The sequence below is a fragment of the Cyphellophora attinorum genome (assembly GCF_001299255.1).
Source record: "Cyphellophora attinorum strain CBS 131958 chromosome Unknown Contig12, whole genome shotgun sequence".
In the NCBI taxonomy this organism is placed as follows: Eukaryota; Fungi; Ascomycota; class Eurotiomycetes; order Chaetothyriales; family Cyphellophoraceae; genus Cyphellophora; species Cyphellophora attinorum.
This window is the reverse complement of record NW_017253240.1, coordinates 130,700-156,927: the sequence shown is the minus strand read 5'-3', so window position 1 is coordinate 156,927 and position 26,228 is coordinate 130,700. Positions and strand designations below refer to the sequence as shown.

At 53.5% G+C, this 26,228-nt stretch overlaps 11 protein-coding genes across 11 annotated transcripts; 6 read left to right on the top strand and 5 right to left on the bottom strand.

Annotated features, from left to right (window-relative positions):
- Positions 1–313: 313 nt before the first annotated feature.
- AB675_7497 (Lactose permease) lies at positions 314–2,216 on the top strand (the record flags this gene model as incomplete). The annotated part of the gene is made up of 5 exons (XM_018147868.1): positions 314–637; positions 729–992; positions 1,040–1,191; positions 1,242–1,926; positions 1,992–2,216. The coding sequence occupies 5 exons, from the start codon at positions 314–316 to the stop codon at positions 2,214–2,216; spliced, it is 1,650 nt and encodes a 549-aa protein (XP_018000366.1).
- A 135-nt stretch (positions 2,217–2,351) lies between these two features.
- AB675_7496 (uncharacterized protein) lies at positions 2,352–3,208 on the bottom strand (the record flags this gene model as incomplete). The annotated part of the gene is made up of 4 exons (XM_018147867.1): positions 2,352–2,462; positions 2,508–2,518; positions 2,565–3,125; positions 3,184–3,208. 4 exons carry the CDS (start codon positions 3,206–3,208, stop codon positions 2,352–2,354), a joined length of 708 nt encoding a protein of 235 aa, XP_018000213.1.
- An 852-nt stretch (positions 3,209–4,060) lies between these two features.
- AB675_7495 (uncharacterized protein) lies at positions 4,061–5,463 on the bottom strand (the record flags this gene model as incomplete). Its single annotated transcript, XM_018147866.1, has 6 exons — positions 4,061–4,629; positions 4,681–4,750; positions 4,797–4,898; positions 4,947–5,046; positions 5,095–5,212; positions 5,310–5,463. The coding sequence occupies 6 exons, from the start codon at positions 5,461–5,463 to the stop codon at positions 4,061–4,063; spliced, it is 1,113 nt and encodes a 370-aa protein (XP_018000409.1).
- A 1,939-nt stretch (positions 5,464–7,402) lies between these two features.
- AB675_7494 (Bifunctional solanapyrone synthase) lies at positions 7,403–9,019 on the top strand (the record flags this gene model as incomplete). Its single annotated transcript, XM_018147865.1, has 1 exon — positions 7,403–9,019. One exon carries the CDS (start codon positions 7,403–7,405, stop codon positions 9,017–9,019), a length of 1,617 nt encoding a protein of 538 aa, XP_018000320.1.
- A 751-nt stretch (positions 9,020–9,770) lies between these two features.
- AB675_7493 (Mannosyl-oligosaccharide 1,2-alpha-mannosidase MNS1) lies at positions 9,771–11,480 on the top strand (the record flags this gene model as incomplete). The annotated part of the gene is made up of 1 exon (XM_018147864.1): positions 9,771–11,480. One exon carries the CDS (start codon positions 9,771–9,773, stop codon positions 11,478–11,480), a length of 1,710 nt encoding a protein of 569 aa, XP_018000504.1.
- A 283-nt stretch (positions 11,481–11,763) lies between these two features.
- AB675_7492 (N-hydroxyarylamine O-acetyltransferase) lies at positions 11,764–12,810 on the bottom strand (the record flags this gene model as incomplete). The annotated part of the gene is made up of 1 exon (XM_018147863.1): positions 11,764–12,810. One exon carries the CDS (start codon positions 12,808–12,810, stop codon positions 11,764–11,766), a length of 1,047 nt encoding a protein of 348 aa, XP_018000484.1.
- A 588-nt stretch (positions 12,811–13,398) lies between these two features.
- AB675_7491 (uncharacterized protein) lies at positions 13,399–14,178 on the bottom strand (the record flags this gene model as incomplete). The annotated part of the gene is made up of 3 exons (XM_018147862.1): positions 13,399–13,555; positions 13,602–13,884; positions 13,935–14,178. 3 exons carry the CDS (start codon positions 14,176–14,178, stop codon positions 13,399–13,401), a joined length of 684 nt encoding a protein of 227 aa, XP_018000216.1.
- A 1,636-nt stretch (positions 14,179–15,814) lies between these two features.
- AB675_7490 (uncharacterized protein) lies at positions 15,815–17,230 on the bottom strand (the record flags this gene model as incomplete). Its single annotated transcript, XM_018147861.1, has 3 exons — positions 15,815–16,181; positions 16,241–16,701; positions 16,760–17,230. 3 exons carry the CDS (start codon positions 17,228–17,230, stop codon positions 15,815–15,817), a joined length of 1,299 nt encoding a protein of 432 aa, XP_018000302.1.
- A 2,496-nt stretch (positions 17,231–19,726) lies between these two features.
- On the top strand, positions 19,727–20,494 carry AB675_7489 (uncharacterized protein; the record flags this gene model as incomplete). The annotated part of the gene is made up of 1 exon (XM_018147859.1): positions 19,727–20,494. One exon carries the CDS (start codon positions 19,727–19,729, stop codon positions 20,492–20,494), a length of 768 nt encoding a protein of 255 aa, XP_018000426.1.
- A 1,856-nt stretch (positions 20,495–22,350) lies between these two features.
- On the top strand, positions 22,351–23,977 carry AB675_7487 (uncharacterized protein; the record flags this gene model as incomplete). Its single annotated transcript, XM_018147858.1, has 3 exons — positions 22,351–22,904; positions 22,954–23,382; positions 23,434–23,977. 3 exons carry the CDS (start codon positions 22,351–22,353, stop codon positions 23,975–23,977), a joined length of 1,527 nt encoding a protein of 508 aa, XP_018000331.1.
- Positions 23,978–24,793: 816 nt separating this feature from the next.
- AB675_7486 (uncharacterized protein) lies at positions 24,794–25,612 on the top strand (the record flags this gene model as incomplete). The annotated part of the gene is made up of 2 exons (XM_018147857.1): positions 24,794–25,332; positions 25,426–25,612. 2 exons carry the CDS (start codon positions 24,794–24,796, stop codon positions 25,610–25,612), a joined length of 726 nt encoding a protein of 241 aa, XP_018000279.1.
- Positions 25,613–26,228: the final 616 nt, after the last annotated feature.

The window sequence follows — 26,228 nt, the reverse complement described above, 5'->3', positions numbered from 1 at the left end:
CCTCGTTCCCTCTTCCGTCGGCGACGTTGCATTGTCACACCACTCATTTGCAGTCCCCCACAGGACCCAAATGTACATCCTGGCCCATTCACGGGATTCGGCATTGTCTGCAGCTGCAAAATATATTGCCCACGGGGGTGGATGCGCGGGCCTGTCTCGGTCATCAGCAATGGGCCTCGCAGCGATAGCAGTGCGGGGGTTAGGGCCAGCATGGTGCCCTGGAGACTCGACGACTGATAAAGACGAGTCAGTCCCAGATTCGTGGGACCGGGACTGCTGAGTCCCATTGTTCGAGTGAGACTAGACCTCTACTATGGCGGACAAACGCAACGACGACATGGCCGAGCGTAAGGCGAGCATCGACAGCGACTTGAAGGTGGTCGAAGCCAAGGAATATGAGGGCATCAACCTCGATATGGCACAGATTATGGACGGCCCGGACAAGCCAAACCCGTTCGGACCTGGCTACCTGAAGTTGTATGCTCTGGTCGCGCTTCTGATCATGAATTCAACAATGAACGGTTTCGACACCTCAGTCATGTCGTCCATCAACGCCCTCCCGAATTACGTCGAGTACTACGGCCTACCAAGCAAGGGAGCCGCGTCAACGGGTATCGTGTTCGCTATCTGGCAAATTGTACGTATTCATACGAATCTGAATCGGGCAAGACATTAGTCTCCCGCTTCTGGTTCTGCCCGATAGATGTTCAGTCTAACAGGTGCATTAGGGTCAAATGGTTGGATCCCTATTCACGTGGCTGGCAGATTGGCGAGGCCGCAAGTTCATGATCACATTCGGTGTGCTGGGCGTCATGATTGGTACTGTCATCACAGCAACGGCTCCAACCCTCGGAGCCTTCATTGGCGGCCGATTCATCTTGTCTTTCTTCGCTACACTGGCACATCTCGGAGCTGTGATCTATGTGGTTGAGATGGCTCCCACGCGGTACCGAGGCACCGTGGCCGGGCTGTACAACACATTCTACTATTTCGTATGTTCTCTACAGATCCCTCCCATCCTATTGTTGACAAGTCCTAGGGCTCGATTCTGGCCACATCGGCTGTGTATGGAGCCCACCTTCATCTGTCCGACCGAGGCAACCTGGATTGGCGCCTACCACTTTGGCTGCAAATGGTTTGCCCTGGCCTCGTCGCTTGCGGCATCTGGTTTTACCCAGAGTCGCCCCGATGGTAAGCATCAGTTATGCACGTTGACAACGAAGTCCTTCTGACAGGTGCAGGCTCCTCATGAAAGATCGGACTGAAGACGCTCAACGTGTTCTCACACGCTACCACGCCAACGACGTTCCTAATCATCCGCTCGTAGAGCTTGAGGTCCGCGAGATAGTTGCCTCGCTTCGCGATGAGCCACCCGTCACGGAATGGAAGACATTCTTCGACCTGCGTCAGCTCGTCAAGACCCGTGGTCGACGGTACCGTCTCGCCCTCAATGTCACCTTTGCCTGGTTCTCACAATTCTCCGGCAACAACGTGATATCATACTACTTGCCGTCCCTGCTGAAGAACGTTGGCATCACCTCGACGAACCTGAAGCTCCTCTTGAACATCATTTATGCTATCGTTGGCTGGATCTTCTCGACCGCAGGTGCCAACTGCCACGATCGCATTGGACGCCGCAAGATGTTTCTGATCTCTACCATGGGAATGGTCATCTGTCTGGCCATAACTGCCGGCACAGCAGCAGATTTCGACAATACAGGGAACAAGAGTTCTAGCAGTGCGAGTATTGCTTTCATCTACGTGTTTGGCGCCGTCTTCAGCTTCGCCTATACGAGCATGCAGCCTATCTATCCGACAGAGATTATCAGCAACGATGCCCGAGCAAAGGGTGTGATGTGCTACAAGCTCACTGGAGGCGCTTCCGGTTTTCTCAATACCTTCGTGACGCCAATCGCACTGGAAAACGTAAGTATCTCTTCTGCCTCCTATTCCTCCGGTCCTCGTGCTCATTGACTGACATGCGCCGATAGATCCGCTTCTGGTTCTACGTATTCTTCGTCTTCTGGGACTTGTTCGAGTTCGTGGTGATCTACTTCTTTTTCGTTGAGACGAAAGGTATCAGTCTGGAAGAGCTTGACGAGATATTCGAGGCGCCGAATCCTAGGAAGGCCAGCACCGCGGTGAAGCGGATGCAGAAGCGTGTCGTGGTTGACGCAGATGGCGAGGTCAGGGAGGAGGAGATCAAGCATGCTTGAAGACCATTGAGTCTTGGCCGATCTTGCTTCAGTTTACGAAGCGAGCAGTATTAACTCGACTGTGTACACCAAGATTGCATATAAACACACGCACCAGATGTCGCGAACTCGGGGCTGGTAGAATAGTAATCCATGTCATCTTGCTTGCTGGCAGACCGCCGTTGCTGCTGTTGATCTGGACATCATGTTGTCGCCGCTTTCATTGCCAGACTCCTCGCCACCGCCATCGTCGCTGAACTGATTGAACTCTCTTCGTGAGCATCATTCGTAAGCTTCGTGTACTGCTCATACGGTGCGACCTTCTGGTCAATTCAATACTGCAGGCTCCCGGAAAGCATATCCACACACGGATCATGAATTGTGTCATTGAGGCGGGTGGCGGACCATAATCATGGCAACTTCTGCCGATGAACAGAATGACACTCATTGAACTAAGATGAATTCTCGATATGTCCTTAAATGGTATGTACGTCCAGTGTTTCCCGTTATACATTATCGTCGAATGTGTGCCTAGTTTGGAAACGGTAAGCTTCACAATAACACTCGGGTTCACACTTTCAACTTGCCTGTTGATTTTCCTCTTCTCGTCTGGAATCGCGAACTTCTTTAACTCCTCCAAAGACACGACATCAAGCGCCTTCTTGTCCGTAGCAGAAAGGTACACCTTCGGACCCATGGAGGGTCCCATCTCCCGAATCGCGTCCTTGAAGTCGTGCGCAGAGATGCACGTCTTGTCGCCCGCCGCAATACCCTTGTACTTGGGACCGTCGCCGAATTCACATTGATGGAAAGCGTGGGTCATGATTGCTGCGACTGACAGATGTCGTTTGTCGTCTGGCCCGGTGCGGCAGTAGCCATCTTTGAAGAAGCCGACGCCTTGGGCGAAGAAGTTGAGCTTCTCGCCGTGGACTGCCAATACTTTGTTAGATTTCTGTGGGTGTCACTCGGCGTCTGAGCAGGACATTACCATTCTTACTGTCTTCGGCCGACATGGTGGCTCACTTCCCCAGCAAATGGTGCTGATGAGCCATCGGGAGACCGATGCACGTTCGTTGAAGTGCCGATGAACCTCAGCTATTTACTGTATGACGCGGTCCCAGACGCGTTGGCTGCCAACTTTCTTACCCCTGGTTATGTCGGTGACGTCAAAGGCTTCATGTCAATAACGCCGAGATCGCGACCGCCTTTTCATGGGTGCATCGGACAACAACATAGAGACATGGGCGGGTCGACGAAGATGTGTATATGAAATGTCATTCATGCATGCGATCCTTCTAAAAAGGCGCATATCTGTTGTCATGTCATGGGTTCAATCATGCCAGTGGTGTGAACCGCTCACACCATGACCAATTCGGTCCCGAGGTCGATCCTGCCGTAATCGCTGATACTATAAATGCGGTTCTTGCACAAATAGCAATCCGTCTGTCGGTCGCTAAAAGACTGGGAGCAAGACCTTGAGCTTCTGGAAACAGCCTCTTACCTTTATATTGATGCAACCATCACTCTGTTTCTGCTGATCTGAGCCATCATGATACGCGATTGCGCCGCATCTTTACTCTTCAGGGTAACCCCGAAGCCGGTCGTCGGGGTGACCAGAGTCTCTTCCGGATGGCGTGCTTGATTCACAACGTGGAAGCCGTGGCTTGAAGCGCGCCAACGCGAGTGTGTGTATACACTGTTTTGGGATTTGAATTAAAATCAAGCGGTAGGCATTTCGGCTGGGAAGATAACAGCTATTGAGCAATTCAGATGCAATTCACAACGCCGACATCTCAACTGCTGAATGGAGCTCTGCTCTGAAGACAGGCACCAGTACTCGTCCGAATCATCACATCATTTCGTATCTACCAGTCGCGGTTATATTCACGATGCTGAGAGGGTACACCTCCTTCCATATCAGCGTTGACAGAATTGACCTCAACAGCTTTGTGGACCTGGATCTTCCCTTGCCCCGTCGTAAGCTCTTCCTGACTACTCGCTCCGTCACTCTTGCCGTAGTCCAACACATCAACACTGGCTTGATTCTTCCTATGGCCGCGGCTGGTCTCGAGCATGGATCCAAACGTCTTCAACTCGGTTTCCGGGCCTTTTGCGCTTGCGCTTGGTTGCCGTCTGTACCCATCACTTCCATAACCGAAACGTGGAGTGCTGCCGTACGTGGCTTTGCGTGTCTTGCGTACCTCCTTCGCTGCAGTAATGAGGCCCGGTCCGCAGCCGACGATCACCGCAATCGCGGTTTCTATGATAGCCCAAAAGGCGAGCCATGACGAGGATGGCGTTGAGGCGCTCTGTGCCTTGCTGCCTATCTGTACAACTCTCACAATCGCCATCCCGATGCAGATCCACGCAGTGCCGAAGAGTACACCCATGCCAATCTTTTGAATCAGCGGTCGCTGAAGGTTCCAAATGAGACCTGGAAACACCCCATTAGAAACATGAATGGTTACAGATATTTATTACAGACCAATGGGCAGGAACATGATGAGCAAGTCGGATATAACGTCGACAGCGAAGGCATAGTACAGGGAGGCGATCTGCTTCGAGTCAGTGGCGAAGCGCGGAAATGCAGGACCATCCTACCTGCGCACGGACGTCTCTAGGCGTCGTACATTCGCCTGGTGTCCACCACGCATGCCATGAGTGACAGGACGTAAAGTTGGATACAATACATCCGGTAAGGGTCTCGGTCATGTCAGCGCAGGCATATTTGCTTCATCTTCTTGAACTCACGACAACACAGAAACCCGTCACACACCACCAAAGCTGCATGTATCGCCTCAACCCTGTCATTAGCCGGTAGTAGAGAGCTAGGAACGATGCCTTAACCAGCCTGTACGTGGTTGGCGTTGTCCAGCAGCGATATTCGGAGTCGACTGACCAGAGGGTGAACCAGAACAAGAGCGTGTTCGCGAAGAACACCTTGATCATGAACAGACTGTCGTCCAGGATCTCGGCATACGGTGGGGCCTTCCCAAGTGTCACATCGCTGATCTTGTCTATGACCTGTCAGTAAGACGATGTACCGGCGGGATCAGAGCCAGGACTCCTGGACGAGGCACTGTCTCGGCCAGATTCAGGTCGCAGGGCACTCACACATGACAGGAGTGACGACTATGTATAGGATCGTCGTGGCCAGGAACAACAAGTAGGCGAACGCAAGGATGTAGTCCTCAGCCATCAACGATTTGGGCTTCCAGATGCGAATAGCGGCTCTGCCAACGAACACCACCGATGTGATGGCGATCATGGCATAAGCGTTGATAGCAGCATGCCGGAAGTGATATAATTCTGCGAGGACGACATTGTAAGTGCTGCTGTCGAGTACTGACCGCTGTCGACAGGACGCAAAGCAGGTCGGTGTGATGCGAGTTGCCCAGGGCGCACAAAGCAATGTATTCATTTATCGAAGGTGTGCTCCAACCCTGGGTTCGTCACATCCCCCAGGAGGTCTCAATTTTTGCCTTTTCCGACGTTTCGGAAGAAACCTCGAAATACTACCACTCAGCGAACGGTGCCGATCGCCTCGACGTTAGCAAGGGAATAGCAGCATAAGAAACCTCTTAGCGGAGCACATGAATGCAGGAACCAGCGCGCAAGTATCGCCGCGTGCGTCAAGCCCCGGCCAACCGGACTGGACCTGCATCAGTTGCCTGCACGAGCTATCCGTACGACGAATTTTGTATAGGCCTGTACGCGAGTCAGAGCTATGGCGGAACTTCCGGGTTCGTCGCGAAACCTGTAGTAATCCTTCACTTCGAGTAAAGGCCACGCAGTGGTCTGACTGCCCCACTGAAGTCTCGAAACGTTCGATGATAAAGCTCTGGCCCCTCGCTCTGCGGTCGTCTCTTCTCGAGATCAGACATCTCCACCCACGTGGATCTGCGTCGTCTGCACGTGGTCGTACTTCCTCATAGTCAGCCTGCCCAGTCAAAAGCTACATTGTGTGATCAAACTGAACCTTCAAACGACTGTTCCAAGCTTTGCTCATCAGGAGACAATGGGAAACGCTTTAGTAAGCTGATTTTGTCGCGGTCGTTTGTCGATCCGGGCTCGATGCACCGAGAATCGGAAGCGGACAGGGTTGTTCGTAGCGATTTCGCCCATTGCTTGGCCAGCAAATTAGCCAACGACCCCCAATCGATAGCGCAGGGAGTCGCCGTCGAGCTTGTCGAACTTGAGCAATTATCCACAACGATCAATTCTCATCCGACAGGAAAGTAAGCACATGCATATTCCGAAGGCGTATCGTGAAGCACTACAGGAACGAGCTCGGGCGAGACGCCTGGTATCGTGCGGAGAACGGCGGTGGCATATCACACGGAAGCAGAAGTGCTTGTGAGGGGCATCGACGCTCGAGCAATAGAGTAGATGTCTGACCCATGAAGCCTGCGACGCCGTTGAACTCTCGTTTGTTGAATATCAAGAGTGAGGGTCCGGCACGGGCACGACGTTGCATCGTGCAGCGCGCCGGTCCGCTGTCAGTACGAAGGTAAGGGGCTCCTCCAGCGACTCCAAAGAAAGATGTCCCGACTCAATTTCACTATACCCAATACAGCTAGCATCTACTCTCGGCAAAACTCTATTCTTCGCAGTGCACAGCGCACGTCACGCAAGCGCGTCTTCGTTGCCGATTCTCTACTCCACGACACATCTTTGAATAAGACACCGTTATTGATGGAGCTTGTTTGGGAGCACTCGAGCGAGACTCCTAGGCTTGTCGAGATCCTCAAGACGAGAAATACGAGCATGATTTTCACTAGCCAAGCTTGAAAGTCGGTCTTGCCCAGGAAAAAGCGTTTAGCATCAATGATACGCACCATCTAGCTCGAGAGGTTGCCCGTTGAAGGTCTATTTTCCAACGTCAACGGTATCATTTCGCTCCAGCAGTGTCTCCATCCTCTCCTCGGTGAGTCCTGGTCAAGTGCAAGCGACATCCTAGCTCATGCACTGTCTCACCAATTCCACGTGGTAGAGGGAGCTACAAAACTGCTCAGAGGTTCCTCTTTTCTCCGTGTTCTGTTCGGTTTGCTCGCTCATCCCTCTTTTCCCAGTCACTCTTTCAAACGTTTTCCTGCTTTTTGGCGGGGTCCACTCCTTTCCCTCGCATTCGCTTCTGTTGCTTCTTCTTTACCGAACTCAGCAGAGTCTTATCTTGTTGGCCCAAGCAGCACCCTGTGGCTTCGACGATGCGTTTCACATCATGCATCTTGCTTTTGGGAGCGGCCCTATCCCAGGCAGTGTCCGCTCAAACAATCGAGTCAGCAGATTTCAACGCCACTGAAGCTCTCTTAGAGAAGGGCATCAACATCACCGCGTTGCCACAATTGGCTGCACTGGCCGAGCGATCTTCAAATGCCGCATGCTCAATCGCTTGCGGCTCGCTCCGGATTCTGTATGGCTCTGCAGTCTTGACGGAGGGCAGCACCGCATACGATAGCTTCACTGGCGGGTACTGGAGCGTCCAGCAGAGCAGCGTAGACCCGTACTGCATCTTCAAGCCTGCATCTGCTCTCGACGTCTCTGTATCGATTCTAATCGCACGTCTGTCACAATGTCCCTTCGCCGTCAAGTCAGGGGGCCACGCTGCATTTGCTGGAGCCTCAAGCATCGAAGGCGGCATCACTATCGCCCTGGAACGCATCGATGACATCGTTGTATCGAAGGACAAGAAAACAGTAGCTATTGGTCCTGGTAACCTTTGGTTTGATGTCTACACTACGCTGCAGCCCACCAATCTGGCCGTTATTGGAGGCCGAGTATCTGGCATCGGCGTTGGTGGCCTCACCCTTGGTGGGGGTATCAGCTTCTTCTCCAACATCTACGGATGGGCTTGCGACAACGTTGCCAGCTATGAAGTCGTTACGGCTTCCGGGGTCGTCCTCACAGCATCGCCGTCGCAGAATTCGGACTTGTTCTGGGCCCTTCGTGGCGGAGGCAACAACTTTGGAGTCGTCACTAAGTTCAATCTGAATACGATACCGCTCCCAGGTCACTTAATGTGGGGTGGATCACGCATTCACACAAGAGACCAATTCCCCCAAGTCATCGACGCGTTCTACAACGTGGGAATCAACTCACCTAAGGATCCCAATGCCGCCCAGATCATGAGCTTCGCCTATGCTCAGTCTGTGGACCTTGATCTCGTCTCAGCCGACCTGCAGTACGCGAAGCCGATCGCCAATGCATCCATATTCTCTCAGTATTTCGCGATCCCGCCATTCATTGACAACACAAAGGTCCGCACACTCTCCGATCTGACGCAACAGTTCAATGCTAGCAACCCGAACGGTCTGCGTGAGACTTACTGGGCATCTACCTACAAGCTGACCGAGGATCTGGTAACCGAGGTCGGGAACATCTTCTACGATGAGCTGGCGGCGATCAAAGATGCGGCCGGCATCGTCCCCGCTGCCACCCTGCAGGTCATCTCCAAGGGTATGCTTGACAATATGAAGAAGAATGGCGGCAACCCACTGGGCCTCATCGAGGACGCCGCGCAAGGCCCGTTCCTCCTTGTCAACTTGAACATGCAATGGACCAATATTGCAGACGATGCGCGCATCATGCAGGCCAACGCCAACATTATTCGACGGGCTGATGCATATGCCAAGCAGAATGGCTTGTATAATGACTATATATACATGAACTACGCCAGTCAATACCAGGCAGTGGTGCCGAGCTACGGAAAGCAGAATCAAGCGAAGTTGAAGACTATTGCTGCGAAGTATGATCCTACGGGCGTGTATCAGCGCCTTCAGCCAGGCTACTTCAAGCTTGATGGATCACCAGCTACTGGACTGTGAGTTGGATCTGCCACTCCGTGTATGCGTAGTCTTAGCATCCATAGCTGTCCGCATTGAACATAGACAGTCTGGCTTAATGTGTATAATAGAAATGCAATATATCGAGTTGCTTGGACATTTGTCGCCTCGCGCCGTCAAAGGGTCGGCACTTTGCTGTAAATTGATAACGGGCTACGGGCTACTCGTTAAGACTGCTCGATTTCGGCCCGACCATCGACAATCATTTCGACCAAGCAGCCAGAGGAGCAGTTCGCTCCGTCGATCATTCTGGACGCGCTAGGCTCCCCATGCCTTTTTGCAGAGTCGCGGGCCTTTGCTGGCCAGCTGTGATCGCGAGCAGGTCGTGCCATGCTCGCCGTGTCCTTCCCCAGGCAGATACATCGTTCGTGCAACCGAAGAGGCTCGGTTGTTCTTCTGACGTCCGTTGACAATGAGAACGTACCAGGTAGCGATGCAGCTTCCCGCTATAAACAGAGCGGAAGGATGGTCCGAGCTCGTATCGCCAGTTCGAGATGCATCAGCCTGAGACAAAGAATCATCTCTGCAGAGATACAGACGCTTGATTCTGCCCGTGAATCTCTTCACTTATCGAAAGCGTTTGATTAAGGGATCTCAGCTGCTGTTCATTGGCGACAACCGAAGCGGGTACTGACTTGATACTGTGTCCAGATAGATCTGAAAGAGAGCGGACGTCAGAAGCTTCCCACGCGTTTAAGTTCGCGTTGAGAGCTTAATTTCGATTTCACTTGTGATGATTGTAACGCGCGTCTGGTTCCGGACTCTTGGTTCTGCCTCAATACTTTTCCTCGTTGGGATTCTATGGTATTTGCGACACACTCGCTACACGACAGTCCAAGTCCACAAAAGTAGTTTTGACTGGTCACAAGTGAAATACCTTCACCATGCTCAGCCGGAGGTGGGCGCCGTTAGTGGCGCGACACGAATCTTACCAAAGATACAGCATCGTTTCGAGCGTTCGTCAAATATATCGAAGAAGCAGCGACAACGGCGCGATGTCATTCTCAGCACGTTCAAGAAGTGCTGGCGGAACTATCGAACATATGCCTGGAAGCAGGATGAGCTGCTCCCCATCAGCGCTGGTGGTAAGAACAGTTTCGGTGGTTGGGCCGCGACACTGATCGACTCACTCGACACTCTATGGATCATGGGATTGAAAGAAGAGTTCTTCGAAGCAGTAGGAGTCGTGGCCTCGCTTGACTGGAACTCTACGCCAGAGACGTCATGCAGTGTGTTCGAGACGACGATACGGCATCTGGGCGGGCTGTTATCCGCTTACGATCTCAGTGGCCATGACGCTTTGCTGCAGAAGGCTGTTGAGCTAGGTGATATGCTTATTACCTCTTTCAACACGCCGAGCGGCCTCCCTGCCTCCTGGCTTGATTTCGAGAAGGCCAAGACTGGTCAGCTTGAGGCTGGATTTCATGAGCCGTCAACAAGCGCCGGCTCGCTGGCGTTGGAGTTCACGCGGCTGTCGCAGGTGACCAGAGATCCCAAGTACTACAACATGGTCACGAAAGTGGCTGTTCTTATGCAGCAGTCTCAAAACCAGACGAAGCTACCAGGAATGTGGCCGGCGAATTGGAATCTGGCGACAGGTAACTTCGTATCTGACAACTCCTTCACGATTGGGGCATTTGCCGACTCAACGTACGAATACCTGCCGAAGATGTTTGCTTTGACTGGTGGAGCCGACACCATGTATGCACAGATGTATCGCACTGCCGCTGAGGCCATCACAAACAGCCTACTCTACCGACCGACGACGCCGAACGAAGACGACGTACTCTTTGCAGGTAGTGTATGGGTAGAAAGCGATGGCAGCCAGCGACTCAATCCGGAAGGCCAACATCTATCGTGCTTCATAGGTGGCATGTATGGCGTCGGAGGCAAGCTCATAGGTGACGAAAGCCACGTGGAGCTCGGTCTGAAGCTCACAAAAGGCTGCATCTGGGCCTACAATGCATTTGCTTCTGGCATAATGCCGGAGAACTTCAACCTGGTAGCATGTCCTAGCATACATGGGCCATGCCCATGGGACGAGGAGAAATGGCGGCAGAAGCTCTATGCGGACTTCGACGGGCACGACGATCTTCCTAAGGGGTTCACAAATGCTCGAGTTCCAACATATCTCCTCCGACCAGAGGCCATCGAAAGCGTGTTCATTATGTATCGCATCACAGGACGCGAAGAGCTGCTAGATGCGGCGTGGACAATGTTCCAGGCCATTGACAAGGCGACGTCGACACCCTATGGTAACGCCGCTATCGAGGACGTTGGAACAGTCGGATCGAGACAGAGGGATTCTATGGAAAGCTTTTGGCTAGCTGAGACGCTTAAGTATCTCTACTTGATCTTCTCGCCGCCAGATGGGATGAGCTTGGACGAGTGGGTGTTCAATACCGAAGCACATCCTTTCCGGCGGCCCCGGGGCTCATACTGATCAGCTGTCTCGAGGTGTGTATGACGATCCCGGGGGATGAGGCGCCGAACCAGACTTGAGGCCCGGGCATGATGCGATAGAATGAGACCGATTTCACGCTGCCGACGGTGGCAGTCTGGGCACGAACCCGCTCGTTACGGTGGCTCCCGGTGCTTCGTGCCGAATGACTGCATCTTCATCCCGCGCACACTGTTCCTGGCTCCGGCGAGAGCATTTGGCCGCCGCAATGGTCCCATTGAAAAGCTATACTGTGTCACTGCAGCTGTTGCTGACCTCCGGATATTCACCCGCGTATCTCACTCGATGCGCCTCTGATACCTCTCGCCTCGTCTGGCGTAAGCTTGATGCTGAACCATTTCTCGAGTGCCTCAACCCTGTCTTGCTCTTTGCTGAATTTGCCCAGAACCTCCTTCTCCTCATTCTGCCCTTCTCCGCTCATGGTTCTTGACAGCTCGTCGCTCATCAGCGTCAGTTGGCCCACACATTCCGTTCCTTGTTGATTCAAAATCGGTCGCGTCAAGATCAACGTCCTCGTGAAGAATGAGTCTCGGCACATCCTGTAGTTCAACATTTCGAAGTCCGCCGGCAACCATTCAGCATCCGCAAAGCAATATGCCGGCCTCCACCCCTCCTCCGCCTGCACGCCCTCAAACACTTCCTCCCTCTGCACCACCTCGCCGGCCCACTCATCATGTACGTCCACCACCCAGACCTTATGATCACCCTGCGTAAAGTCCGCCACCCCACGATAAGCCAACCTCTGCCACCAACCCAACATCCCCTTCCCTCTCGCCCCAACCTCCAACTTCACCGGCTCCAGACTCATCCTTCCCCCGAACCCAACATCACTCAACCACTTCTCCCCCTCAATCCTCACAATCGTAACCTGATGCCCGTACCCGCCAAACCCATGCGATCCCTGGCTCCCCATTTCTGCCTTACTCACCCTTGCACCCGCAATATACACATCAAACCCCAACGACCGCAACACCGTGCTCCAGAAGCAATTGAGCTCCATGCAGTAGCCGCCCTGGCGGCGGTGGACGATCTTATGGTAGAGGTAGTCTGGGTCGATGGAGACGATGCGGTGCGGGGAATAGTGCATTGCGATGGAGCCGAAGGGGGCGAAGGCCAGTTGGAGGAGGTGGAGTTTGCGCAGGGCGGCGATGGGGGAATCGCTGATGAGTTTTTGGGTGGCGGGGAGGGTGAGTGGTGGTTGAGAGGGGAGGAGGGAGAGGTAGGCGGAGAGTTGGGAGTCTGTGTAGGTTGGGCGGGCGGAGAGCGGGTGCGGTGCCGATGCTGGAGGGTGGGAGGCCGTGGTGCCTGGCATGGTGATACCGTTCAGCAGTCGTTGCCTGAGGTCTGTGCTTGGTCAATGCTGAGTCGGGTTTTTGATTGAACTTCAAATAGAGTTCAGCAGCAAACTCGCATCTACTCGCATTTATATTCGGTCGATTCTGAAATAAATATCAGTCATGATATGCAAGATGACTTCATCGCAGATGACGTTCGTCTCAACAACAACGCTGCTATAGCTGTGATGTGAGTCACTTCGCGGTATGTGTGTGCATGAAGCAATAGAATTCGAGAAGTCAGGACGGGTCCGTTCCGGTTCCTGACATCCGGATCTGGGGTAACGGGCCGTGTGGGCACCTGAGTCTGTGGCAAAATCCACATTCTCAGAAATGGGATACGAGCTCGTATAATCACTGGAGGAATGCCTCAGTGCTATCGAAGAAGCACGCAAGAACCGCGGAACACGCAGGACGACGACCGAGAGGTATTCATGTCTCCACAAATCCCAGAACAGTCGTTGCCAGCACCACAAATATATACTAAGTAAGTGGACTGGCTGATCGCCGCCTGCCTGTCGGTCCGCTCAAAGCGCTGCTCTGGTCCAGTCCCGGCTCAGTGGCTGTCAGAACTTCACGTATCCTTTGCCCTTCACGAACGTCTGCATCCATGGACCTTGCTTCTTGTCCTGAGCAAGCTGCCAGAAGAGCTCGGCATGCGCGTCGCCATCGACTCTGTACTTGGCTGATCCATCCTCTTTGCGCTCGTCGGCGTAGTAGTATCTGGTCTGGTCAGTCACTACGTACGATGATCTCGATGAAGACTCACTTGAATCCCTTTTCCTTATAAGCGTCCGAAGCAGCCCAGATCATGTGTGCGCTGGCGGACTTTCCCATGCCTTGGTCCATGAACCCAGGGAGTATGACGGTGTTGAGAATGTTGCCTGTCACGATAAAAGTCCTTGCAGCAGACTCCGGGAGCTCTTTGAACCCTTGAGTTGCCTGTTGTGCGGCGACAAAGGCACTGGTGACGTTGATGGCATTGGTCTTCTTCAGATCGTCCAGCGACATGCCGAACGGGTCCTCTTTGTGGCCAAATGTCACCGCGCTGACTTTGAAGTATTAGTGTGAGACTATCGGAAACTACTGTGCAGTGACTTACCATTGTAGAGGACGACGCTCGGGATGCCGAATTTCTCTCTGATCTTTGAGAATGCGTTGACGACATCGTCGGACTTGCTAAAGTCACTCGGTATGTTCAATTGCGAGTCTGTGCTCTCTGATTCTTTGACTGAGCGTGCAGCAAGGCCGACCTTGAAGCCCTTCGAAGCAAAATGTCGAGCGACAGATGCACCAATCTGTGGGCCTGCTCCGAGGATGAGGATGACTGGGTTTGTGCCAGGCATGTTGTTTGTGTCGAGGATAATGTGAGCACTTGGTCTGATACAGTTGCTGGCAGGATGTGTAGTCGTCAACTATCGTTGCTGTTCTTTTCAATGCAATGTGATGGCAGTGTGGTCCTCCATGGCGACTGCTGGTCTGTCTATATAGCAGACAAGGCTGGGCTCAGCCATAGCCTCAGTCAGCAGGCAGCGCTGATGGTTGAGCGAATCACGTTAGTCGCAGTACTGATGCTAGACATAAGCCAGACGTATTCTAGTATGGTCACGATAATCCTTCCGTGGCATTAGATAAGCCAAGCAACCCAGCGCAACGTCGATCCATATGGGCTCTAAAAGCCAATCAGGCTCAGTTAGAGTCGACATCTCCTCGTTGCACATAATCCATACGGCAGCGTCACGAAGTCGCGCAGCTCGGTTATTGCAGATGACGAAGTCGCGCGTGTGAAAGTGCTCGATTGGAAAGCAAGCACGGACTTCGGCACGATCAGCCAAGACTGAGTTATTGCCACGTGACCTGCTGTCGGCCGAGTACTTCCTGACACTCGAGCTTCTTCTCCCGTAGTGCAATGAACGCCATCGCAGCGGACAGATTCGTTAGTTGACAACTTGGGCTTGAGATGCGCGGTGATGTAGCTACGACTGGTGTGCAAGCAGTCCTTCGTGGCTGTAGTCACGAGATGTGCTTTCATCCTGGCAGCAAACCCTGACGAGACATTCAAATAACACTCACGTGGTGGACCCCGGTCAGGATGGGCAGGTACGGTGAGAATGGACAGCGAAGACCTCGACGGCCAATATGGGTTGACTATGTCGGCAACAGCTGTTGTGATCGTGTGCTTGTTCTTGTCGCAAGGCCGAACATATACGGGTCGGTCGAAGCTGGAACACAGAGGACCGGGCTTCTACTACACGCTGGCTTCTGTGTTTGCAGTCACATCACGAGCTAGTAGGTGCGGGAAGGTGTTTCTAAGCATTCGAATCATGCAAGGGAGCGGACTGCAACCTGGATCGCTCTTGCCCATGGGCATGGGTTGGGAGACTTCACTTCGCGGAAGTGCTCTGAATACCAGGTAGACTGTAGCTTGGCTGATTGTTATCTGCTTGAAGCAGCAATGCTCCGGCATCGTGCAAAGATCTGTCGATCTCTCAAGAAAGATCGCATTCAATCTGCCAATATGAACCCCTAATCTCCCGCCTGGTAAATTCTCCGAAGTGTCCTCGTCTCGCTTAATTCATCCACCCCACGCCGCGCCGGATACGGTCCTTGCCGGTCTCAGTCCTGGGGTCGCGGTAATGCCTTTGCGGCTGATAGTCCTGCTCTGTGAGTGGTGCTCAAGAGTGAAGAGTCGAGAATCTGTGCTGCTCGCCTCGCCATGGTCTGTGCATGGCTCTGAGATTTGTGAAATGAGATGAATAGAATATGAAATATGTGTGTCACCCAGCGAGTAACTGGACGCTTGGTCGCGTAAATGTCCAACGTAGTGGACGATGCAAGTCGAATGGTGGGTATAGTATGTACTGAATTGTGATTGACAAATCGTGAGCGTGTCATTAGTGTTTATGGGTCAGCTGAAAGCCCGGGGGGCGTGAGTCGCCGTGGTGAAAGCGTCGCGGCCAGAAAGAGGGAGGGCCGGTGGTTTCACGCGCCAACATAAGAAATAACCTCCTGTCGCTTGATGCTCTTCTTTCTGAGGACGTTGCCTTTCCTGCTACTCGGACGGCCGATAGAAGAATTGCGAGAAGGATTTCTTGACGGCCCGGTAGGTGTTGTGGGTGTCGTAGGCTGGGTTGGGTGCTCAGTCGGCATCATCTCTGCTCTCGACGCCCAGTAGCCCGCATCCTGAGGTTGAGCAGTCTCGTCAAGGACCAACGACTTTGGCCGAGAGTTGCGTCTCTGTAGCTCGGCATATTCTCGATCGGCCAAACTTTCCGAGCGAGAAGCGACGGAACTGCGTTTCGAAAGAGCGGACGAGCTGTTGTTGGCAGCCGCCGTCTCTTCGCCAAGACTGTGTCGGGAACCTCGGTATGCAACGGGACGTGGCACATCCGGCTGCTGAGACGGCACGACGGTGAATTCAATCGGCGGTGGGCGTGCATCTCGGCGCATTGACGAGCTAGACCGGTCGCTGGTCCGCCTGGAATTTGAGGGACTCGGCCTGGTAGAGGAAGAATGTGAACGATACGCGTCAGAACGGGAATCACTCTGTCGCCGAGAGCCTGGTTGTCGGTGACCGCTAGGCCGTGAATCACTGCTCCGTCTAGATGTCCCGCTTCGTTGGCCATCCGAGCGTGTGTCGGTTGACCTCCGCGAACTGCCGGGCCTGCTTCGGTTTGTGCCGTGACTTTGACCAGAGTAAGCGCCTTGTTGTGGTCCGTAATTTTGACCATGCGGTGGCCCATGCTTCTGACTTTGGTGCGGTCCGTAGCTCTGTGTTGGGTAAGGATCCTGCTGAGGCCGTGGGATGCTCGGGCGTCTAGGACTTGTGGAATGATCACTGGGTCGTCGCTCCCTGCGGGTACTTTCGCCTGGGACGTATCCGGACAATCGAGAAGAACGACGCTCTAGAGTGCGCTGTGATATTACCGAATTGTGAGGTGATGCTGCTTCCTTGATCATGGACAAATTCCGTCCATGAGCTTGTTTGTTCCAGCTAGGCGAGTCAGGATTTTCTTGAATTGGATTGAATGGTCGTGAGAAAGAAGCAACTCTCGCAGGCCGTTCGATGGTTGCAGAAGTATTCGTGACCTCCTCCACACTGGCTGCAGGTGCTTTCTCTGTAGTGGGACTGATGGGCGAGGCCGGCTCGTGTCCATAGGCAGCATTCATTCGAGCTTTGCTGTCTGGGCTGGTCTCGAACTGCGATAGATCGTCATGATGTGACCTTCTCTTCTCCTTGATCGTATTCCACCACTCGAAGGGACTCTTGCTCCTTGTGCCATTTGTTCGCGCATCGTCAACGAATTGATTGAGCCCAAACTTAGAGCCAGTCAATGACAGGTAATGTGACGCAGGCACAACCCGCCCTCTCCGAACTGTCATCTTCCTAGTTGGCATATCTGACACACTGCCCGCACTTCTTCTCCGCCGCACCAGGCACAGTACTACCACACCGCCAACACCCAGAATGCATAATGACCCCACCACTATTATGACAATCCAGAGCCATAGTGGCAGTGAGGTCCTGTCGAATAGCGTCGACATGGGGGATTAGAGAACGATTATTTTCGGGCCGGTATCTTTTCCATTATATTGCCAGTATCGACCTGTCGGAGTACGGTGGTCGCGCGGAGGATCAGGTACCGTTCAACCGAGGTGTCGCAGGTTTGGCAGGGAGATCCCGTCGAGATATATGTCAGCTGGCAGTCTCACCGGACGCAGTCGGGTAGAGCTTTTCCAGATCGATGATAGATGAGGTCAAGAGTGAACATAAAACGTGTGGAACAATGGCAAGCAAGGAAGGGAACTCTGATGACAAGAAAACAAAGAGTACTGCAGGATGTTGCCGATAGAGTTGGAATGCTAGAAGCTCGTGAGACTTCTGCCATGCATCTCACGGAAAGCTAATTCCAGGTGTGCCATGCCTCGAGGCCGGCCAAGTTGGCCAATTTCATTCCCACAACTCCCGCTCGAGGCGTTCTTGCATGGGGGAAGAGGAGAAATTGGAGTCTCCAAGCATGAGCGCACGAGCTAGACAGAGTAAAATTGGCAACCATAGATCACTTCGATCAAGCGAGAAGTTGGCGAGGTCCCGATCCTAAGCTTGTGCAGAGCTAGGGCCGTTCGGATGGAGAATTAACATGGCGAACAGAAGGAAAAGCTGCTCGAGTTTGCGGAGATGTCAGAGCAGGAGCGAAAGTGTTTCAAGCCGGCTGACCGTTGCAGGGAGATTATCATACACGATAGCCCCGCCCTGTCCTATCTCGTGTTAGCGTCAGGTACTGAAACGAGCTGCTCGTAAGCTAGAGTTAACACCAATGCATCCTGCACCAGCTGCGGACGGTAGTCGGTTTTTCAACCGCAACACGGCCGAGTCGGCGGTGAGGTGCATGAATACGCCGTGGATGCCTTGAGCTGCGAAAAGATTGGGATCAAGATGTTGAAGCCGAACGACGCTTTTGATCAGCGCTCCATATTTAAGTACTCTTTAGGAGACCCCCGGAATTGCCTAGGGAGCCTCATGACGACAGCGCAACCTGCGATGGTCGATCTGCCGTGCCGTTGATGATGACTGCCGTTGAAGCCACAATGCTGAGAACAACGAGACCTTCGCGAATGACTTTGCGGCGTGTGGCTCAGTCGTGGAAAGGTTGAGGCCATGGTTGCGATTTCCTTTCGAGAGCTTGCGAGACTTTCTTGTACGGAGTTGCCATGGTGTTTCAGGAATGCAGCTTGCCGAACCTTGTCAGCAGATGTTGGCAATCTTGCATATCCTACGGCAGACCGCATAAGCTACCTCCGCAGGTAAGCTCCTGCTTGGAGAGAATTCTAAACTCACCGCAACAGCGCGCTCTTTGCGGGCATCGAGATCGTTATTAAGAGACCTGTTGCGAGGATCGAAACCTTGCAGAGCAGCAGCTAGACATTGGCTCGCCGTGATCACGCACATCAGACCGAGTAGATCTGGTGGCATGTCGGCGCAGTGCCTGGTTTGGGCAGTTCGCCGGTCTTCGAGGTCTTGTTACTGCTGCCTTTCTGCGCGGCGCCATGCTCTGGCATACGCTCGTGGAAGTAGTGGGACTGCTGACATGAAGAGGACCGCGTCCAGAGTGCACCAGTACATCTGAGTCCGTCCACGACGCTTCTTTGCTCCGCCAGCGGACGAGGCGATCCAGAACTCGAGGTGTGAGGGTAAGTACCCCTGAGGCAATGATTGACCAGACAGGTGCCAATGCAGCCTGTGATCTCGAAAGGAACAACGCGATGCATTGTGCTTGATGTGTGCAGACATGTTTGCTCAAACAGTTTGCCAATGCATGCTTCTCTGAAGAGTTTGCTCTGGTTGACCCAGTTGCTAAAGACATATATAGGAAGTTCTGACCACAGCTGAAGCTGTACATTTTACCTGTGGGTGGTGGTGGTCCGCTGTGTGCGGGGCGGCTGGACTACTGAGATGTCCCTCTGGTGATATATATGTATCAACATTGACCATGGCAGTCCGATGTTCGAATTGGCGAGACTACTGAGAAATCACGCAGGGGCTGCCTGAGCCATGGAGCTCCTGTGCTCACTTGCGGAAGGTACAACTGCTCTTCACTTGAATGTTGGGGCCACCTGTGCCATAGTTCACCTGAGCCTCATTCTCACTTCAATCCTCACTTCAATCAGTGCCAAGACGCACAAATAGTGTTGCTAGGGCTTCACTGTAATGGGTGACTCACGCAGTCAAACGGCCGTCCTTCTTCTAATTGCCGTTCTCTACTTCTTCAGCCATTTCCCTCCTTTCCTTCAAGCAAGAACCAGCCGAATTCGACAATCAGAGTCCTCCTGATTGCATTGCTACGGCAAAAACACAGTCTACCACTCCGATTCGTCTTCCGTTCTACAGCCAGAATGCCTCCACGCGTTGCTCCAGTCGTCTACGCCTGGGACTTCGATGCCGGCATGCCACAGCATATCCAAGCCGCCATCACCACCACCGGCGCCCATTGCCCAATACGCGCCAACTATTGGTTTGTGGGTGGCCGCTCCGCTTTGCATCCTGCAGGCCAGCCCGCGCAGCCATACCAGTACGTCTATGCCGCTACTGGCGAAGTCCTCACCGCAACATGGTATGCATGCCACAAGAAGGGCAGATCTGGTCGTGGAAAGGGAGAACAGGATCCTCGCGGCGTGGTTGTTGTTTCTGGCGCGTCCTTCTCCCGTCCGACTATCATTGCCAGAACTGCAAGGAAGAATCGATTTCGCCCATGGAACGGGGTCAACGCGGCTGGAAACAATCTTTGGGGCTCTCTTTACGACATCGTCAAGAAGGTTGGCCATGGGGAGCAGGTCGAGGCGGAGAGCGAGGACGAAGAAGAAGGAGAGGAGGAAGGGGAAGAGGAAGGGGAGGTGGAAATGGGGGAGGCAGAGGAGGGAGCGGTGGAAGAGGGAGCAAATGAAGACGAGGAAGAAGCAGACGATGAGGAGATGGAGACGGCCCAGGAAGAATCCGAAGAAGAGGAAGAGCTTGCTGCTCCACTTACCACAGTCGAAGAGCTCGAGAAGCTTCGCGACAGCATCAGGAGCGTGGAGCAGTGGTTGCGGGAGGCGAGGGAGAAGGAAGCGGCGTTGGTGGCGGAACTAGAAGCGGAGAGGATGGCAGAAGAGGAAACAGAATAGCTATGCCGCGCGAAATCATACGAAGGCCGACCAAGAGCATGATCACGATGCGAATCAGGATATCATTCTCGCCATCGAATGGACCAGTTGCCTTTAGCATAGCTAGGCTCAACAACAGAACCCTGCATCAAGGCTTCACACTTGCGGCGAAATGCTCATCATCCGTTTCTTCCATCTGCTGCTTCTTCCCCTTCTTCGCGCCAGATTTGGGCTCCGAGACAGGGCGTTCCGTCTCAAGACCGAAGACAACAGCGCGTCGAGCTGCTCGGCGTACCATTTCTTTCTCCTCTGCCTTCTTCTGCCTTCTAACCTCTTCTCAGCATCAGCGGCAGACTCCTCGATCTTCTCAGCGCGTCCCCGCTCCCCACCGACGCTGAAGTTGATCTCCGATTGCGTTTGCGGCGGCCGCACCTTTGGCCCAGCTTCTCGCGTATTGCTGTGCCGCCTTCATCTTCGTCGTCTTCGCTAGATAGCTCACTCGAGGTCTCCATGTCTACACTACGCCACTCATCCTGACCGGGACCGATGACACGACTTTTGCGATTCTTCCGTCTGCCATAGACCTTCTCTGGATCAAAGCGACTGCCAAACATGATTTCCTCGATTTCATCCATCGTAACAATCAGTCGTCGATCACCCTTGACGACGCGATCACGGGCGCCCGTCTGGTCAACGCCAGAGTCATCCTCGCCATTGAGAACTGCTGCGATCGTTGACTCAATCTTTCTGTCGATTGGCCCAACTTTCCGGTGCCTACATCGATCAGAACAGTATTTTACTGGTTGTGAGCTCTCCTTCTTGGTGGATTTTCGCGAGCCTGAGCATTGATCAGTCAAGCGATCAAGGAGCGGTCGTGAACCCACTAATTACACGCCCGCATGTACGACAATATGGCGTGTCTTCCCCGGCCGTCAGATATAATGGAGGTGGAACCGCTGACTGCTTGGACGGCCGAGACCACGAATCCATCCAACTCATCGTGAATGTACTGAAGCGCGATATCCTTTGTGGCTTTGAAACAACGCGTCCCACGGATCGAGTAACAACAGCAGTAATAATCCGCGTCGAAACTACACAAAGCATTCGTATTCTATTTCTGTCACTGTGATACGTTGATATGCAGAGATGGAATTTGCTTTTCGTGTCGATGCACTGACGTCAGAAAAAGGCAACACGGGTCAAGCCGTCGTGCAGTCACGATGCTTACACATCTGTAAGTCTGACGCGACTCGCAGTCGCGACTTAACGTCACTGCAATGTCAACATCACCGTCAACGTGAACAGCAAGACCTTACCTCCAATGACTAACTGTATTGCTCGAATCTCAGCAATTTGATAGCCAGGATCATCCTCGTTCAGCCACAGCCAACACCGTGAAATGAGCGACCAAGCCCCGAATTGACGCCACTTTCAGGCGCCATCGCTTCAACGCCAAGATCTCCGCTGCCTGACTCTGCCTACCCCTTTCTCTGCTCGCCCGTGTGTCTGTGGCAGATCAGAAGACTTCAGGTACATGAGAATGCTGCCGTGGATGGTCATTGGCGTGTCCGTAAGACAACAAAATGCATCCCATTCGTGTCAAGCGGCGTTGCAGAAGGGTCTGCTGCCCCGGCCGCGTCCGAGCTTCCGGCGAGCGAGCTGAAGCGAGGCTAGCGACTCGCGAAGATTGACGAGTCTGAAACTCGATAGGCATTTGTCCAGCGCATGGCAATCCACCCAACGACACAAAACCGGCACCAGATCAGATACCCGGGGACATCTCGGAAACCATATCTGACGCGATCCGGAATTAGTATCCACCGCCAGCGACGGGCCGCAGCACCCTGAGACCATTGTACCACCACAATGCAGGTACAATGACTGACGATGACTCGAAGAAGGTCCAGAATCTTCGTACCTGCGTGGGACCACTAGAGAATATACCGACCTACTGGCACGGCGATGGTGATCGGCTCCGCCTCTGCTTGGCTGACGGGAGTCGAATCCCTGATGTCTCGCAATGCGCACTCGTAGGGACCGTGCCCCAGAATCATGTTCTCCGTCAAAAGCAGGGTGTCCGCCACTTGCCGGACTGCTCCCTGCTGTATGTCCTCCGCACGCTGAGCCGGCCAGCAGAAGTTCCCGTGTTCAGCGACTGCATCGGTAGCAACATGGGATCACTCTTCCTGCCAGATTCATATGAGCTTGAGTCAGTCAGCTCCGCCGACGAGAAGCTCGCATCTATCGCCTGGGGCTTCACACTGGGATTCAGTCTACTCACGGCAACGAAAGCCGCGAGACAGACGTACAAGATATACAAGCGGACCAAGTCGCTTAATGTCTATGTAACTCTGATCTGGGGTGAACTGGTCGTCTCGACTGTCTTCGGCTTCATATGCTGGTTCTATCTGAACGGCAACTTTCCGCCAAGGTAGGGCCCCTTTCGTAACGAACGATGATACATCTGACTGGGACAACAGCTTTGCATTCTTCTTCTCGATCTTGACATTATGGGCGCTGCAAGTCCAGTTCCTGCTACAGATCATCATCAACCGGATCGGCCTGCTTATTCCGAACAAGCGCAAAGTGTGGCGGATCAAGTGGGGAGTCGCATTGCTTATCACTTCGATCAATATCTCAGTGTATTGCATATGGGTGCCCGCCCGACTTCAAATCAGCGAAGAATACATTCGAATCAACGAGATCTGGGACCGTTGCGAGAAGGGCATCTACCTTGTTGTCGACGGCATCCTCAATTGGTACTTCCTCAGACTGGTCAGCTCTAATCTGATCAAGGCCGGCATTACGAAATACAAGCGCCTGTACAACTTCAATTCGATCATCGTGGTCGTCTCGCTGTCGATGGACGTGCTCATCATTGCCATGATGTCACTGCCAAACACCTTCGTGTAAGCAGTGCAGATGCTTTCTCCGTGTTCCCCACTAACTAGTCCTGGCAGATACATGCAATTCCACCCAGTCGCATACATCGTGAAGCTCAACATCGAGATGAGCATGGCCGACCTGATCACAAAAGTCGCCCGCGAAGACGGCAAAGGCCCTTCCGGCGGCAAAAGCAGCAGTGCTGGCGTCAAAGGAGCAGTACTCTCATGGACCGGCGTCCATCAGAACCAAGCACACATCACTGGCGGGAAAGGTCACAGTCGCATCACATCCGGCGACGACAGGGGATTCGAAGCCTACGGCCATGGCGGTCAGTGGGCAACGTTCGAGATGAGCAATTGCACACCAGATCATGAGAGCGGCGGCAACGACAAAGCCGCCAATGTTCATGTTCTCGACAAGGACCGGACGGAGTCCAGCTCGTCTAGCAGCACGGAGGGACTGTTCGATGATCGTCACGAGAGCCAAACTGTAGACTTCGCGACCATGATCAGACAGCCCACAGAGGATAATGGAGTCCGCGATGCCAGGCGCGACTCAGGAGAGCCAGGTCGGACCATAATGAAGACGGTCGAGTATTCTGTCGCGACAGAGCGATGAACTCGCCGCAGTGTCCTGACGGCGTGTAAGCTTCGCTGGAGTTATCGAGAGCAAGCGAAATGTATAATAATGGATGAATCTATCACAATGACCTCAACACCGGTCTAATTTAGGAGTTACGGGTTGCGGAATCAAAACTATTCCGAGTCCCGCTCCAGTATACGAAACTGACTCGTACCAAGCTGCGCACGTGACCACAATATTCGACCGACTCGTACGACTTCGAAGGCTGACTAAACTTCGCTTCATCCTCTGGCCCCTTCTTACCGACCTCATACAACGACCTTCGATGACCAAATTCGTCGTCTGTAGTGCTCTTCGGAGCATCTTTCCAGTGCTTTTGTCATTTAGCACCCAATCAAGCATCCATCAGCCATAGCCATTGGCCACTCGCCTATTGCGCGACAAGCCCTTCGCTAAGCTGGATGCGGGACGTGATGCCGAAATAGTGCTTTGGCGGGAAGCACGCGACTTTCACGAGTCCGCAAATAGTATGGTGCTACATCACGAAGGTTGGCTAGGTAAGTCATCAATGGATTTCCAAACAGCTGTGGTAAAGATGAAGCGAGGACGCTCCGTTCATTATGAGAGCGGTTTTCGCTGAGTAAAAATGCGATGTGACCGATGAATGATATATATGCTGCTCGAGGACGACGAAAGAAGGTACAAAATACAACAAGAAAGAACGTCACAACAACGACAACAAAACCAATAGGTCACCACTCCTCCAGCACCCATCCTGAGACACACACCTGCCACTCAACTACCAGACCAGCTTTCAAACTACTCAACCTACCACCACCACCACCACCCCAGATGGCCACCCCACCAGTCCTCCTAATCCTCGGTGCAGGCTCCAACATCGGCGCCGCAACCGCCCGCACCTTCCTCGCCGCCGGCTACCGCGTCGCCCTGGCCTCCCGCACAAACAAGTCCCCCGTGCCGGATACAATCCACATCCCCGTCGACCTCACGCGCCCCGAAACGCTCGAGTCTGTCTTCGAGTCCACCGCTTCCCAACTCGGTGCCTGGCCCTCGGTCGTCGTCTACAACGCCGGGATCGCGCTCTTCGAGAACAAGGTCGACCCGTTAGCCTCAGAGAGTCTGACGGATATTGCGAAGCTGAAGGATGTGTACAACGGGATGACGATCTCTCCAGCCGTCACCGCACAACTTGCGAATCGCGGGTTTAAGACGCTGGGCGCGGACAGCAGCAAGACTGTCATCTTCACGGGGAATATTATGAATCATGGTGTGATGCCGGGGATGGCGAATATGACGGCGAGCCGAACAGCTCTCGCGAGCCTGGTCCGCAACTGGGCGGAAGTCGGGGACTACGCTAAAGATGGGATTTCGTACGTCTGCCTCTCTTTTCTCTATCCTTTGCAAGATCGAAATCTCGCTGTCGGGCCTCGTCGATTGTCCATGCTAACAGGTTGTGGGAATAGATTCTACTACGCAGACGAGCGTCAGGCCTCTGGTCGGCCCGTCTACGGTGACCTATCTGGCGAAGGCGCCGCGAAGGAGTACCTTGCGCTGTCTCGACGCAAGGACCAGGGTCCGTGGGACTATACTTTTGTCAGTGGTGAAGGGTATGTCATTCCCTGGATAATCCGGATGTATGATGAGGAGTAGAATGACGGAAATGGCGTTTGCTAGAGAATGAATGCTGATGTGATATCTTTCTCTGCTGCAGGTACAAGGACTTTGGCGTCGAAGGCAACTCAGTCTGGCAGAAGGCTGCATAGGGCCGCCTCGGTGTACTGCCCGGAATCGGTATGGCTGCATGGGGCGTGCAAACGGAACAATGGGTCAAGCGACCCTGATGCCGGATGGGGACGCACGAGTGAAGGGGCATGATGCGTAGAGGTGTGGACTGGGATGAGCAGATACTTGATAGGAGACGGAGACGGGGCTCGGTGGGGGCGATGATGCGCTCCGGAAGTGGAGGGAAAAGGTTAGGAAGCAAGCAATATGGGTCAGTGGGGTTTGCAGAGAGATCATGTAGACATGCATAGGCATTTCGGAACATTCGAGGTCTTATGGCTTCAGGCGGTAACACGTGTTGTGTTGTGATCCAGGCCCGACCTGCGCTTTGACCCACGCACCGACCTCTGACGGAGCTGCTAGGATACTGTGGAGAGGAAACTAAAAGCAGCATCATCCATTATGAGGGCGGCTCCAGCGTTGGCAAGCAGACACGGCCGAGTCATTGCTTCATGTACGAACTCGGAAGTCCACAAACCGAGTC